A 12,878-nucleotide genomic window follows, 5' to 3' on the forward strand; every position below is an offset into this window, starting at 1 on the left:
CTGCCTGAATCTTCCCCCCTCGAGGACCGTGTCCTTGATGGGCATCTTCCCGATAGTACTATTTCTCTGATTTACAAGAAATTGATCAATAATCGGGCGGACTTATTGGTCCGACTTCGGGAGACTTGGGTTGGCGATGGGTTGGAGCTGGACGACGAGGATTGGCAGTCGGCACTCTCTTCTCCCAAGGAGGTGGCCATTCCTGCCCGTCTCCGTTTGGTTCAACTTAAGATTCTTCATCGAGTTTATGTCACGGGTCCGCGTCTGGTGACGATGGGCTTTTCTTCGGATGGGCTATGCAAGCGTGGTTGTGGTTTGAATGCGACCTTTTTACATATCCTTTGGGAATGCCCGGCTGTAGCGGCTTACTGGACTGCTGTGCTTGAGGTGATGACTGCTGTGACTGGTGTTGCCCTGCGGCCGGAGCCGCGACGGTGTCTGTTGAATGTGTGGGAGCCCACTGACTACTCTGTGGCCCAGACCAGATGGGCTACCCTGGGATACATGATTGCGAAGCGGGATGTTGCGCAACTCTGGGGCGCTTCCAGGCCCCCTGAGGTTTCGAAGTGGGAAGACAACATGGACTGGTCCATGTTTCGTGAGAAGACGGTTTATGTGGCATGGGGCAGACCCAGGGCGTGGACGAAGGTTTGGGGCCAGTGGAATGAATATCGTGGGGATGTTTGCACCCCTCCCCTTGTAGGCACTGCTGAGATTGTCCTATCTCCCTAGACGTGCGTTCCCGGAACCTCCCCATACGGGTTTTTTCTATATTTCCGGTTCTCCCCGCTGCTCCACTCCCCCCCCCTTCCGACTCGATTGGAGCCTCCGGGCTCTAGGTGTGTTCTCCTGATCGTGGACCGTCCCCTCCTTTCTTTGGGCTGACCTTACTTATCGTACATTCGCCTTTTAGTGTTTGTTTTTCTTTTGTAAAATAAAAATTCGAGTTGCTCTGTGATATTTGTGGAGCGATGCTTTGTGCTCGAGCTGTACCCGACCGCGGGTGTACGTTTCTGTTTCATGCACTGTGCCTTGTTATTAGCGGCCAGCCCGTGCGGTTGTAGGCCCATTCTTGTACTTTTCTATGCTTGCTCCAATAAAGGTTTTTGAAAAGAAAAAAAAAAAAAAAAAAAAAAAAAAAAAAAAGAGTACAAGTCCCGAACTTTGTTGAGCTCATTGATTGAGCAGAATAAGTGCACTTTAGTTTTACAGTTATTGTGTTTTCGGAAGCTGGCCTGACTAAACTAAAGATAAACTCGATAAAATTCAAAGTCAGAAAAGGAGAGTTAAATAAAAAGACATTTTAAATAATACAGGGTAAGGGGGAACATGGCCAGAGAGACATGTGAAAGGAGGTAAATCTGTGAGTTCACTGATGGCAGTCCCACATCCACAAGGATTCTGAAGGTCTAAGCACTGGCCGAGGACACAAGGAAAGGGGAACAGCAGCAGACACATAGAAGACTGCAGACACAGCTCATATCATTATACCCTACAGGTATGTTAGTCTATACTTTTCTGGATATGGTACTATAAGTTGCTTAAAAACATTACCTCGCATCCCTCCCTCATGATAATTACTTAACACCAGCATTTATGTAATTCATGTACTTGAAAATACGGGACTTAATAATGTGCTGAGCACACCCATTATTACGCATCTATTCAGTTTATTGTCTTACCCAACAATATGGCTGTTATCTTGTTACTAATGTACCCATTTGGACATCTCTATCTGTAAATGGTCTATTCTTAAGGGCCCAAAGACATTGTTTTTTTGGGGTATTTTTACTTTGATTAATCTTATTTGTGCTCATTATGTTTGCTCATGATGCTATGTATTCGAGGCGCACACCAGATGCATATATACAGAGGTACTACGGGGACGTACAATCACACCAGGTTACTAGCGATGTAAAAATGAGATGTTTTTTCTTCTGAACGGATACTGTTTAAACACACTGTGCATGTTTAGATTTTTTGTGATTTTTAGCGTGTCACTACTGTTGAACACCAACCACATAGAGGCACTGCATGATACAAACCATCCTCACTTCAACAATGTAAATAATTTTGCATGTATTATCCATGCTTTCTCCCCTTCATTTCTGATACAATCCATCCTCATTTTGGCAATGTAAATATTGGGTGCATTTATATTACCCATGCTCTCTCCCTTTCATTTTTCAGGTGATATTTTGTTAGATTTCGTGATTCCAATTATCAGTAATTTTCATTCTGTGATATGTATGCATATTTTTAAAGAATTTGTTTGCCACCCCACATGACACTCACCATGTGGTCTTCCATTGCGTCGCTGCATTTTAGGCTACAATGTTGCATAATTGTCAGCAGCAGCTCACCACCACAATGAAACACCCACATATTGTTTCTGTTGTCTCACTTAGGTGATATTTTATTATTTTTTCTTCGGACTCACACCTGCCATTCTCCCCACACATTTTCTAGGTCTCCACTCTTCACAGACAGGCTTGTTGCCTCTCTTCACCGTCCCTCACGCTTCCCCCACTGGCTTTTAACCCTATTAACCCTATCACTCACCACAAAAAGTTGTTCTCACTTATCGCCCCCGCCAATTAGTATTGTTTCAGCTCTCCTACTTTATTTCCCCAGCCCTGAAGAGTCACGGGTTTACCCCGGTGTTGACGAAACACGTGTCGGCTGGTTTTTCTTGTGAAACAAATACCTATATTGAATGAATAAACACCTTACATGAATACCAAACTTAAATGTTGAACATTGATGCAGGTTGTGTGCGCTTGACATTGCTTATATATATACAGAAGATAGAGGTTTCCTCCACCTTCCTTTTCTGAGACAAGGGTTATCTCAGAGCAAGTAGCACCAACCACCAACTTCTCTAGTGACCCACTGACCACTACCCGTAGAGCGCCTTAACATTTCTGAACACTCTCATAACCCCTCGCTGAACCTTGTACTCAAATAGAAGACTGCTGTCTGCAAGCATTCATTTGGAAAAATTTCCGAAACGTGGTCTTTAGCTTTTTATCAAAGCGAGAAGTGAGGAGGAGGACCTAATGTGTAGAGGGAGGTCGTTTCAGGTTTTGGTTGCGATGTTTGAGAAAGCTAGACACCTGCTTTTGCGGATACGGGGGTGTGTGCGCACGAGGCTAAGCGCAGATGTATCGTGGATTGGTGGAAGTGAAGGCTGCTGTTAAGGTATGCTGGCCCTTTGTTGTGCAGAGTCCTGTATGCATGAGAGAAGAGTCTGAATTGCCAGTGTTGTGTATAGGCAGTCTGTGGAGCTCTCGGAGGTGTAGGGTGATGTGGGTGTGCCATGGGAAGTCTAGGAGGAGTCTTTCTACGGCACTCTGGAATCTCTGAAGTTGCTGGAGGAGGTGTTTGGAGTGTTCAGCGAATAGTATGCTGCTGCAGTGTAGTCTGCTGGTGATAAGGGCTTGAGTGACTGTACGTCTGGAGTTCCTAGAAATCCATTTAAAGATTTTTTGAAGCATGCGGAGTATATGGAAGCAGGAGGAGCTTACCTGCGGCTAAGATGATTCCAAGGTTTCTTGCATGATTGGTTGGTGTGGAACAAAGCTCTGAATGCCAAGTGGAGTCCCAGGGGGAGTTCCTGTTTCTGAAGATCAACACTTCAATCTTGTCGGAGTTAAGTTTCAGTAGTTGGTTTTCATCCACTTTGCTACAGTGATCATACATTCCGTGCAGGTGGTTCTCGTGATGGTGGGCTTGTCAGACATTGATAAGATGATTTGGGTGTCATCAGCATAGAAAATGATGAGGATGCTGCATGCTCTGTTTAGATCAGCATGTGGTGTCATGTAAATGTTGAACATGGTTGGGCTGAGTGATGAACTGTGGGGGATTTCACAGATCAAGTTCTTGCATTCTGATATGTAGGGTGGAATTCTGACTCACTGTGTTCTTCCTATGAGGAAGGAGCATACCCAGTGGAGGGCCGTTTATTGGACGCCTTTGTCGTGCAGTCTTCTGATGAGGCTGGAGTGTGATATGGTATAGAATGCAGCAGAGAGGTCAAGCAGTATAAGCGCATTGGTTCTCCACGGTCCAGTATGGTATGAATCTCATCTATGGTAACAATGAGTGCGGTCTCCTTGCTATGGTTGTTTCGAAAACCTGACTGGGTGTGGTTGAGTAGGTTATGGAGGTCAAGGTTGCTGGTGAGTTGTTGGTTGATTGTCTTCTCTATCAGTTTGGCGGGGGGATGGGATGGAAGTTGTTCATCTCGCTGGGGTCGGTGGAAAGTTTTGGAAGAGGGTGTGCTGGATGTTTCCAGACTTCAAGGAAGGTGGCGGATATGATGGAGGAGTTAAAGTGGGTGAGGATGATGCCAATAAGTGGTCAGCCCACATTGTAAATGTGATGGGGTAAGGATATGTTGGGGACCCAGAGTGGACAGTTTTCATGATTGCAGTGGTGTCTTCCTCGTGAGTGTTCTCAAGTTGGTTAGGAGAGTGTTTTAGCTGGCTTTGGTCAGGTTGGCGATGATATTCTTGAGGTTGGGTTATTGTTTGAAAGTTACTGTAGATCTTTTCGATTTTGCTGTAAAAGAAGTTGTAAAGGTTGTTGCAGAGTTCCTGAGAAGGAGCGTTGGCTGCGGCCTCTTTTGTGGTGAACTCCTTGATGATCGAGAAAATCTCTTTGAGGTTGTTGGAGCTATCCTCAATTTGTTTAACCCCTTCCATGCTCATGACAAGGCCAGCTCGTCATGCAGTACACTGGAGCTGTGCTAATGATGAGCTGACCTTGTCATGAACAATGGGAAAATGAAATATCCAGCACAGGAGGAAAATCTCCTTAGCATTGAAGGTGTTAATAAAGGTTCTTCTCTTGGTATCTCTCAGGAGATTGTGGTAGTGCCAGAGTGCAGCCTTGTAGGTAGATCTGGTGTCGACTTTATTTTTGAATCTCTATTTTCTACCCAGCTGCTTGCAGTATCTTTTAAAAGCCCGGAGCTTGTCTGTGTACCAGGTGGCCTGTCTGTTGGTTCTGCAATGTGCATGAATTTTGAAGGGTAAGAAGGAGTCTGCACAGGGCTTGATTCACTAGTAGAAGTTGGGGATATACTTGGCAATTATGTCTGTGGTGTTGGGATGGTCCTTTCAAGGGCGGTGTACCAGTCAACTTCTGTTTCTTAGCTCCAGTTTTGCCCGGTTTGGTTGATGATGGTGGGTGCTTTGGCTTGCGTTGTGCAGATTTGAAAGTGCATAACAGAGTGGTCAGTCCAAGTGAACAGTGAGGCGGAGGTGTATCTAAGGTAGTTTCTGGAGATGAAAATAGGATCTGGGTGTGTCCTACGATGTGTGTGGGGTCTGTGACGAGCTAAGAAAGACTGATGTTCTTCAGGCTTTCGAAGAAGTCGGCTAAGAATGGATCCCTGGATTCTCCCAAGTGAAAATTAAAGTCGCTGAGTAGTATCAATTCCTTGGAGTTGATGGTGAGAGGAGTGATGACGTCTGAGATGAGGTTGCTGAGGTTTGTTTCTGGTCCTAGTGGTCTGTATGGTTTTCAGGGTGTAGTTGCCATTTGTTTAGAGACTGAAGTGCATATTTTTCATAACGGGGGTGTCAGAGTCCGTGGTTGTAGCACACTTGATTGTGTCTTTGTAGGGAATTACGATTCAATTTCCCAGTTTATGAGACTGCATATAAATGCGATTTTGTATTCTGATGGGATGGCCATGACTATAATAGGAGATAACAGGTTCAACCAGGTTTCCGACAGGAAGAGGTCTGAAGTGCTGTTGCTTAGGAGGTCCCAGATTTTGAGGGCGTGTTTGCCGAGAGAGCAGGTGTCAAGAAGCAAGCACGCAAGTGTCTGTTGAGAGTCAAATATGGCATGTTGTGGGGTGCTGGTCTGGGTGGGCAGTATAGGTTTTTAAGAGTGCGGGTGCGTGTGTAGGAGGGATGCTGCCAGCAAAACTGCAGTGGAAGCAGAAAAAAGTTCCTACTGTGCTTTGTGGAGCAGTGGGGCAGGTGTGGGCTGTTGGGCGCTCTGGGTTGAGCGAGCAGAGGGTATCTGCTGTGAAGTGTCGGGCTGCACAAACCAGGGGTCATAGCACTGGGCGCAGTCCAGGCACTGACGGGCGCAGACAGACTTGCCGTTAGTGCACCTTCAGCGTGCCCAGCCGCCATTAAGTAGGTTCTGGCATGGAGAGAAGCGCAGGGGGTGGGGCTAGAGTGGGGTGAAAGACACAGGAAGAATCAAGAAGATGCAGGAAAGGTAAGGAGCGGAGGAAGGATGAAACTGCACGAGAAGGGTGGGGAAGGCAGTGGAGGCTGGAAGGGTCACGCAGGGCAAGAGAGGAGCAGGGAAGCAGAATGAGATGAGACAGCAGCAGAAAGGAGAAATGCACACAAGGGATTTAAGAGGCCCAGAGAGAGAAAGAGAGATGTGTGGAAAAACAGGAAAAGCAGAGCACAAATTGTGGGGGGAAAAGTGAGTAGGGAGAGCACAGGTGTGGAAAAACAATAGCACAAGTGTGGAAACACAACAGAAGAGAGCAGTGTAGAAAAACAGAGCATAGATGTGGAAAAGCAATGGAGGAGAACACAGGTATGGAAATGATAGCAAGAGCAGAGAGCTTGAAAAAGAGGGCTAGGGGCTCAGAAAGAGGTGAGTGAAACGGAGAGAGAGAGAAGGTTCAAGTGGAATTCCATTTCTCTTTGGTAGTTTTCTGGAATACATTTCAGGTAAACAGAAGGTGTTGATAGTTGTGAGTCAAGCTTCTTCAAAAACGGATTCTCTCGTGTATTAACCAGTGCCTTATATGCCTGTGTATTGCCCTCTCTGGCAGCAATCCTCTGGAAAGCTCCTCTGTTAATGGGTAGCCACCTACAACCCTTTTCATTACACTTGTAACCACAGTCTGTAAATACCTACAATAATTTTTCATCATGACAACTGTACAGAGATAGAGATCAACTATCAAGCTGTTTCATACTCTCTTCCACATGTTTAGTTTTGTGACTAAAATAGCACTCTGACCCCGGTACAATAATGTATTTCTTCAAAAGGTTTCCTGACTGCACAGAACAAAACAACCTTCTATAATAGCCTCAGCACAGAGTGCTACACGACAGACGTCAACTTACCTACACCCAGAAGTTCCACAGCAATTGTTGTAATTCCATTTTCTGAGCCAAGGACAGAGCGCCACGGCAGAAAATGAGAAGATACCAATGTTGTCTCACCAGATGGGTCTGTTTTTATTAGAACCAAATGCACTGGATCACAAATTGACAACATAGTTGTTGCATCTGCCATCTTACTTCCGTCACCTGCCACAGAGGAAATGTACACAAGTTACATGATAGCAATGAAGAATATGTGAGACTAGAGAAGCTTAATTAACAAAAATGAAGTGTATAAAATCCTAATGAACAAGTTTCTGCCCTAAAAGGCCTTGGCTTCACTGCTCTGATGTCCTGACTACTATATTGTTGTGCACCTGGGAATCCCAGCATTAGCATGCTATGCACATATATATAATTAATGTTCTTTTTCCACAACTGTATCAATCCTACCCTAATTGGGAACGCTCGGATACCCTCCTTGGTCATGTTCGCGCTATACAAAACTTCATAAATAAAAATAAATAAAATAAAAAAATATGTTGGAAAGAGCAGTAACCACAGTCCATATGGTGGTGATGCGCCATCTAACCTCTGTGTTTTCTACATTATAACATATCAATGCTGTGTGGAAATGCATTCTATTAGTTTTTTTAATAAAGTTTTATATAGCGTCAACATGACCCAAGAGGTTATCAGAGCGCTTTACATGAGGGGGAGGTAAGAGATCAAGAACCAGTCACATATAGGATCGAGGTACAAACATCAGGATTAACAAATTAATAAGCTTGACCTCCACAGGAAGTCAGCAATGTAGTAGTCAAAATCAGTAAATGTATAACGGACAGGTATAAAATCAATAAACAAAAGGTGTGATCTTAAGGCAAAAACATGCTCAACAGAACTGTTTTCACTTCTTTTTTGTACAGGCATGCAACCTCACAATGTAATACACTTACCTACCCCTTCTTTAGGGCCCTTAGGTTTCATTTGTCAAACCTTCAGCTGAACACTGGGTAGCCATGGCTCTGAGCAGGAAGGCTTACACAAAGGAACAAGTCTACAGTATTTAAACAGTATCAAAACAATTGAAGAAGAAATCAACAAGACACTAAAGAAATCCAACACCAATTTATAAAAATAGACGGTCATTTTTTAAATTTTTAGACACAACAACTAAAAAGATATGCTGGAGGGTTTCAGAAACATAGAATTCACAAGGTATGGTAAATCAAAGCATTTCACTCAACTGCGAACAAGCACTGGCAAATTCAGGGAATCTGACACTTGGAAGCTTTTTTGCAAAAAACTTTAGAGTAGTCATAACGCAGCCGCTTAGAGTCACTTTAGGTGACCAACTAAGGAAGGAGGTGGTCAGGAGGACCAGCAAGAAACAGTTCCCTCCTCACGTGACGCAGTCTTCAGTCTGTTCCAGGCACTTTTATGCTTTGAAGGGCTTTCGTGTAGAAATTGTCTTAATGCAAAGGATGAAGGATGCTGAATATGGTTAAGGATGCTGTGGATTTAATCCGATTGCCTGGGGTCTTGCTGCAACTATTCCTCAGTCCACAAAGGGGCTGAAGTGGTCCTGGTCACAGGGTCAACATCCTTCAAAGTGCACTCTGTACCGGCAGAAGTCCAGTCACTACTGGACTACCGGTCGCCCAATATCGCGGCCAGAGGCAATCCTTCCTGGTAACTGGAGGTCCCAGCTGGTCTCCGACGATACTCTTGGACTAAGCGAACTCGGGAGCAACTTGGTGTAACGGATCCAGGTTCCTGGTTCTGCACTGCAGTGGGTTGAAGACTTCTATCAAATTACCATAGGAAGCTTCTTCAGCTGTTGTGCCCCTTTGCTGCGAACAGGAGGCAAGTCAGCTGGCCCTTGGAGTCTCTTGGCTTTGCTCTGGAGAAAACTTCTCCTCAAGCTGGACATGGCACAATCCTTCTCCTTTGCTAGCCATCAGATGCACTCCACAACAGTGCAGCCTCTCTTTGCCGGTTCCAAGGTGCAGCAGGGCAGTCTTTTCTCGGTCCGTCTTCCAGTCCAGCCGAGATCTGAAATCCGGGTGCCAGGGGTCACCTACTTATGCTCATAAACTGCCCTTATGCTGATGGCTAACAGGTTCCCACCCATCTGATGATCACTTGCGGTGAAGGGTGGCATCTGGGCATCTCAGGAGGCACCATTCTGCCCACTTCTAATTTGACAGGACATCTCCCAGCTTGTGGATCTCCTTAGCCCAACCCAGAGGTGCGACTACCAAGAGGCTAAACGCCCCTGGAAAACCAGTTTGGCAACTGGTTTCCCTTTCCCCTCCTCTAGTGCCAACCTGTCTGCCTAAACAATGGAGCAGCCCCTATCCAAGTGTAAACTCATGTGCCCTTCAAAGGTTGCTTCTCCTTGAAGCTCGCCATTTGGGGAAAACAGCAGTGTGGCTTCCTGCAGGAGGGAGGTTGACACCTCCTTCCAGAGCAGACCCCCTTGTATCCTTTCCTGGAAGTTTTTAGCATGTCTTCCCAAGAGGGAAGAACTATGTCTGACAGGGCCCTGTATGCCACTGGTCTGAACATAGGGGACTAAAGGCAACAAAGTGGCAACTTTGTTAAAGTTTCAACTTGAGAATCAAATCCAGCCTTATGTAACAAGTTGTTTGATACCTTGAATGACCCACTTTAGTCGCACCATTCCAGAGTTAGCACACCTGAGGGGTCAGCTTGAAACGCTGTACTCACCAATGTGCGGACCACGCCTTCCTACAGTACAAATGACAGTTTCACATTTTTATTATCTGAACATGTATAAATCATGTTCTCACCATGAGATATGTTCACCCGGTCGTTGGACTCGATAGGCCTGCCTTAGGGCTGACTTACACATATGCCAGGGGGAAGTCTAGCTTTATCACTACTTTAAATGGCAAAGTTGGACTAGCAGTTTAAACTTCTCTTCCAGCTTGCAAATGGCAGGCTGGGAGTCTTGTTTTACAAGTATCACACCCAGGGTGGCACAACTAGTGCTGCAATCCCTGTGGTCTCTTACTTACATACCCTAGTACCGTTTACTAGGGACTTACAGGTATGTTAGATTAGCCAATTGGGTATGAGCCAATTCGACTTATCAGTATATGGGTAAGGGCACAGGCACTAAAGCCTGGTTAGTAGGCCTCAGTGTACACTTTGAGAATTGAAAAAACAGCAGCATCAGTCCAAAAACTTGGGAGTGACCATACAAGAAGAGGTATTTCCTTACAAATGCTTACTGTTGCTGCAAGATATAGTCTGTTTCCAACACAGCATGTCATATTTTTAACAGAGAACCTGAACCCGGTGGGAAACGAATGGCGTTCGATCACAAGGAATAGACAGAAACACTGTGTAACGCTGTAGCACAGGCAATTGCTTTAATTTCCACAACACGTAGTATAATCCCCTGACTTAGAAAAACTACACAGGACATACTTCTAGAGCCAAGTGTGGAGGTATTCACAGCCCAAAACACTGTTAACTATTTTGTAGAGCAAGGTAAGCAGAGAAAAACAGGGAACATGTACTTGGAAACCACCTAAGGATAGCTGGTGTCCCATCAATACACAATTATGTGCCCAGTGTCATCATCTGGGATCCCAAACAACTCTCTCCCGATCCTCTTAATTCTCAGAGGGAATAGGAAGAATGAGTCGTATCCTTCTGTACGGTTCTCACAAAAGGAACAAATACCTGCAGATGAGACTTAAGTTTAAAGAATAATTAATTAAGATGATTTCTGGAATGCAGTGCAGAAAAATATGAAAAAGATGCGATTAAAAAGGATAAACCACTGAGATGAAGTACTACCCGTTCTAATACTTTTGTTAACAATCTCTAGTGTGTTGTCCTAGGTAGTTTTTCTTAAATCCGAGGATTATACTACGTGTTGTGATTATTAGATTTAGGGGGATTGAATCAGTTTAGGACTTTAAAATATTCCCTCAGACCCTCCCCTTTATTATTCTTCCAATTACTTTAATTTACCTTTAGCTCAAGTAGGCCACTGATACTAATTGTGTACACAAAATCTGGAGTCCCTTATAAAATCCACAACTGTGCCAGCATAATGATCAGCATAACAACCAGCAGGATGGAAGTTTTTTTTTAATTAAAGTTTTGAAAACCTTTATTTGAGGTAGAGAAGATGGTACAAAAACAGATTTTGCTGCCTACATCCTTATTCAGGCCGGCAATGTGGTTCAGCGAATAAAAATACAATTTAAAAAAAAAAAAAAAAAGAGTATACTGTACTGGTGGGAAATTACACAGCAGGCTGGCCATGTTAGGTGGGGTAATGCATTTGAGGGGTAGTCAGCTATATGTTGTCATATGATGTCGAATAGGGCCTGTAGAGGAAAAAGGAAGTTAACATTTCCATCAGCACAACATATGCAGTGAGTGTATGGCTGAGGTTAAGATGAATCTTGCTCCTGTAGTGTGGTGGGTGGTGTCTCCTGGTGTCCCGTGGTATCCAGTAGCTGGTATGTGTGGGCATGGGTTGGGGGTCACGTTGCGGCAAAGCATGTTTCAGTTAGGGTGGAGTTGCATCTGTATCTGTGGTGTGTTCCCTGTGGTGCGTTCCAGCAGGTACATCTGTAGGGGCCCCCAGATATCTCTTGGGCGGGAGGAAGGGAGCTGGAGCTCAGCATAGGTATGTAGTTGCTCTTGGCAATAGATAAGGTCCTGAAGCTAATCCTTAAATTTAGGCACCCTCCCTTTTCCCCACCGACAGGCTATTTGTCTCTTAGGTAGGTGACGCACAAGGGAAGTGTAGCGTCACATTTTAGCAGCAATGGGTGCAGTGTAGCCCAAGAGCACCGTTAGGGGATCTCTTGGTATGGGTAATCCCGTCATATTGTCTAGTGTGTTCAATATCTCTGACCAGAAGTGTTGGATGGACGGGTAGTCCCAGGCCAAGTGTTTAAAATCCGCTCCCTCCCCTGCGCAGCAGTTCAAGCTATCATTATCTTGGAGCTGCAGTCAGTGTAGCCGCACTGGGTTGTAATAGAGGTGGTGTACATATTTATGGTGTATGATTCTAAATCTGCTGCTGGCAGATATCACTACCGTCTGCCAACAGCAGAATATCCACTGCTCGTCGGTAAGGGGGTGCCCCAATTCCTCCTTCCACCTATTTCGGTCAGGTGGGGGTCGTAGTCCCTGTTGGATTGCTCATCTCCATATTAGCTAAACAGCGTTTATGGCAGATGGTAATAAGCGCTAGTGTTGACAATTTAGTAATGGAGCGAGCACAGAAGACCACCGGCTCAAATTAAGCACTGATTTGTGAGAACTCACCAATTTGGCAAGTACTTTTCTAGCTTTAACATGGTCAGAGATTTTGTATTGTGAGGGGTAGGTGGGAATCTGTCTCCACTATGGGAATTAAACAGCCGCAAAATTGATGTAAGTATAGCAGAAAAACTACACTCTCAGTTGAGCTCCTGTCATCCTGATTTCTCACATTCAACAAGGCTGTAGAATAGGGTCCCCAGCACGTCTGCATCTATTGCCCAAACTGCCATCAAAGCACCACGATGTAAAGAGAGTAAAACCAGAAAAATGATCATAGAAGTAAGTCATCCACTTTATTGCATGATTAATTAAAACCTTTGCAAACAAATAAAACATATGTTTAAAAAACAAAAACAACATCATTGGTAATGCTAGGATTAGTTAAGTGCTTTTAAAAATTACAGTAATTCCACAAAATTGCAAGGGAATAAAAACTGGTGTGTGATACAGCCAGTA

General features: G+C 44.7%; 1 protein-coding gene across 2 annotated transcripts in view; it reads right to left on the reverse strand.

The window, feature by feature from the left end:
• CEP76 (centrosomal protein 76) overlaps positions 1-12,878 on the reverse strand; it is a 320,940-nt gene that overhangs the window by 227,541 nt on the left and 80,521 nt on the right. For both annotated transcript variants that reach the window (XM_078687483.1, XM_078687484.1), the window contains exon 5: positions 7,119-7,304. In XM_078687483.1, the coding sequence (XP_078543609.1) occupies positions 7,119-7,304 (186 nt within the window). The remainder of the gene's footprint in view (positions 1-7,118; positions 7,305-12,878) is intronic.

Source organism: Lissotriton helveticus, chromosome 4_1, assembly GCF_964261635.1.
Source record: "Lissotriton helveticus chromosome 4_1, aLisHel1.1, whole genome shotgun sequence".
NCBI lineage: Eukaryota > Metazoa > Chordata > Amphibia > Caudata > Salamandridae > Lissotriton > Lissotriton helveticus.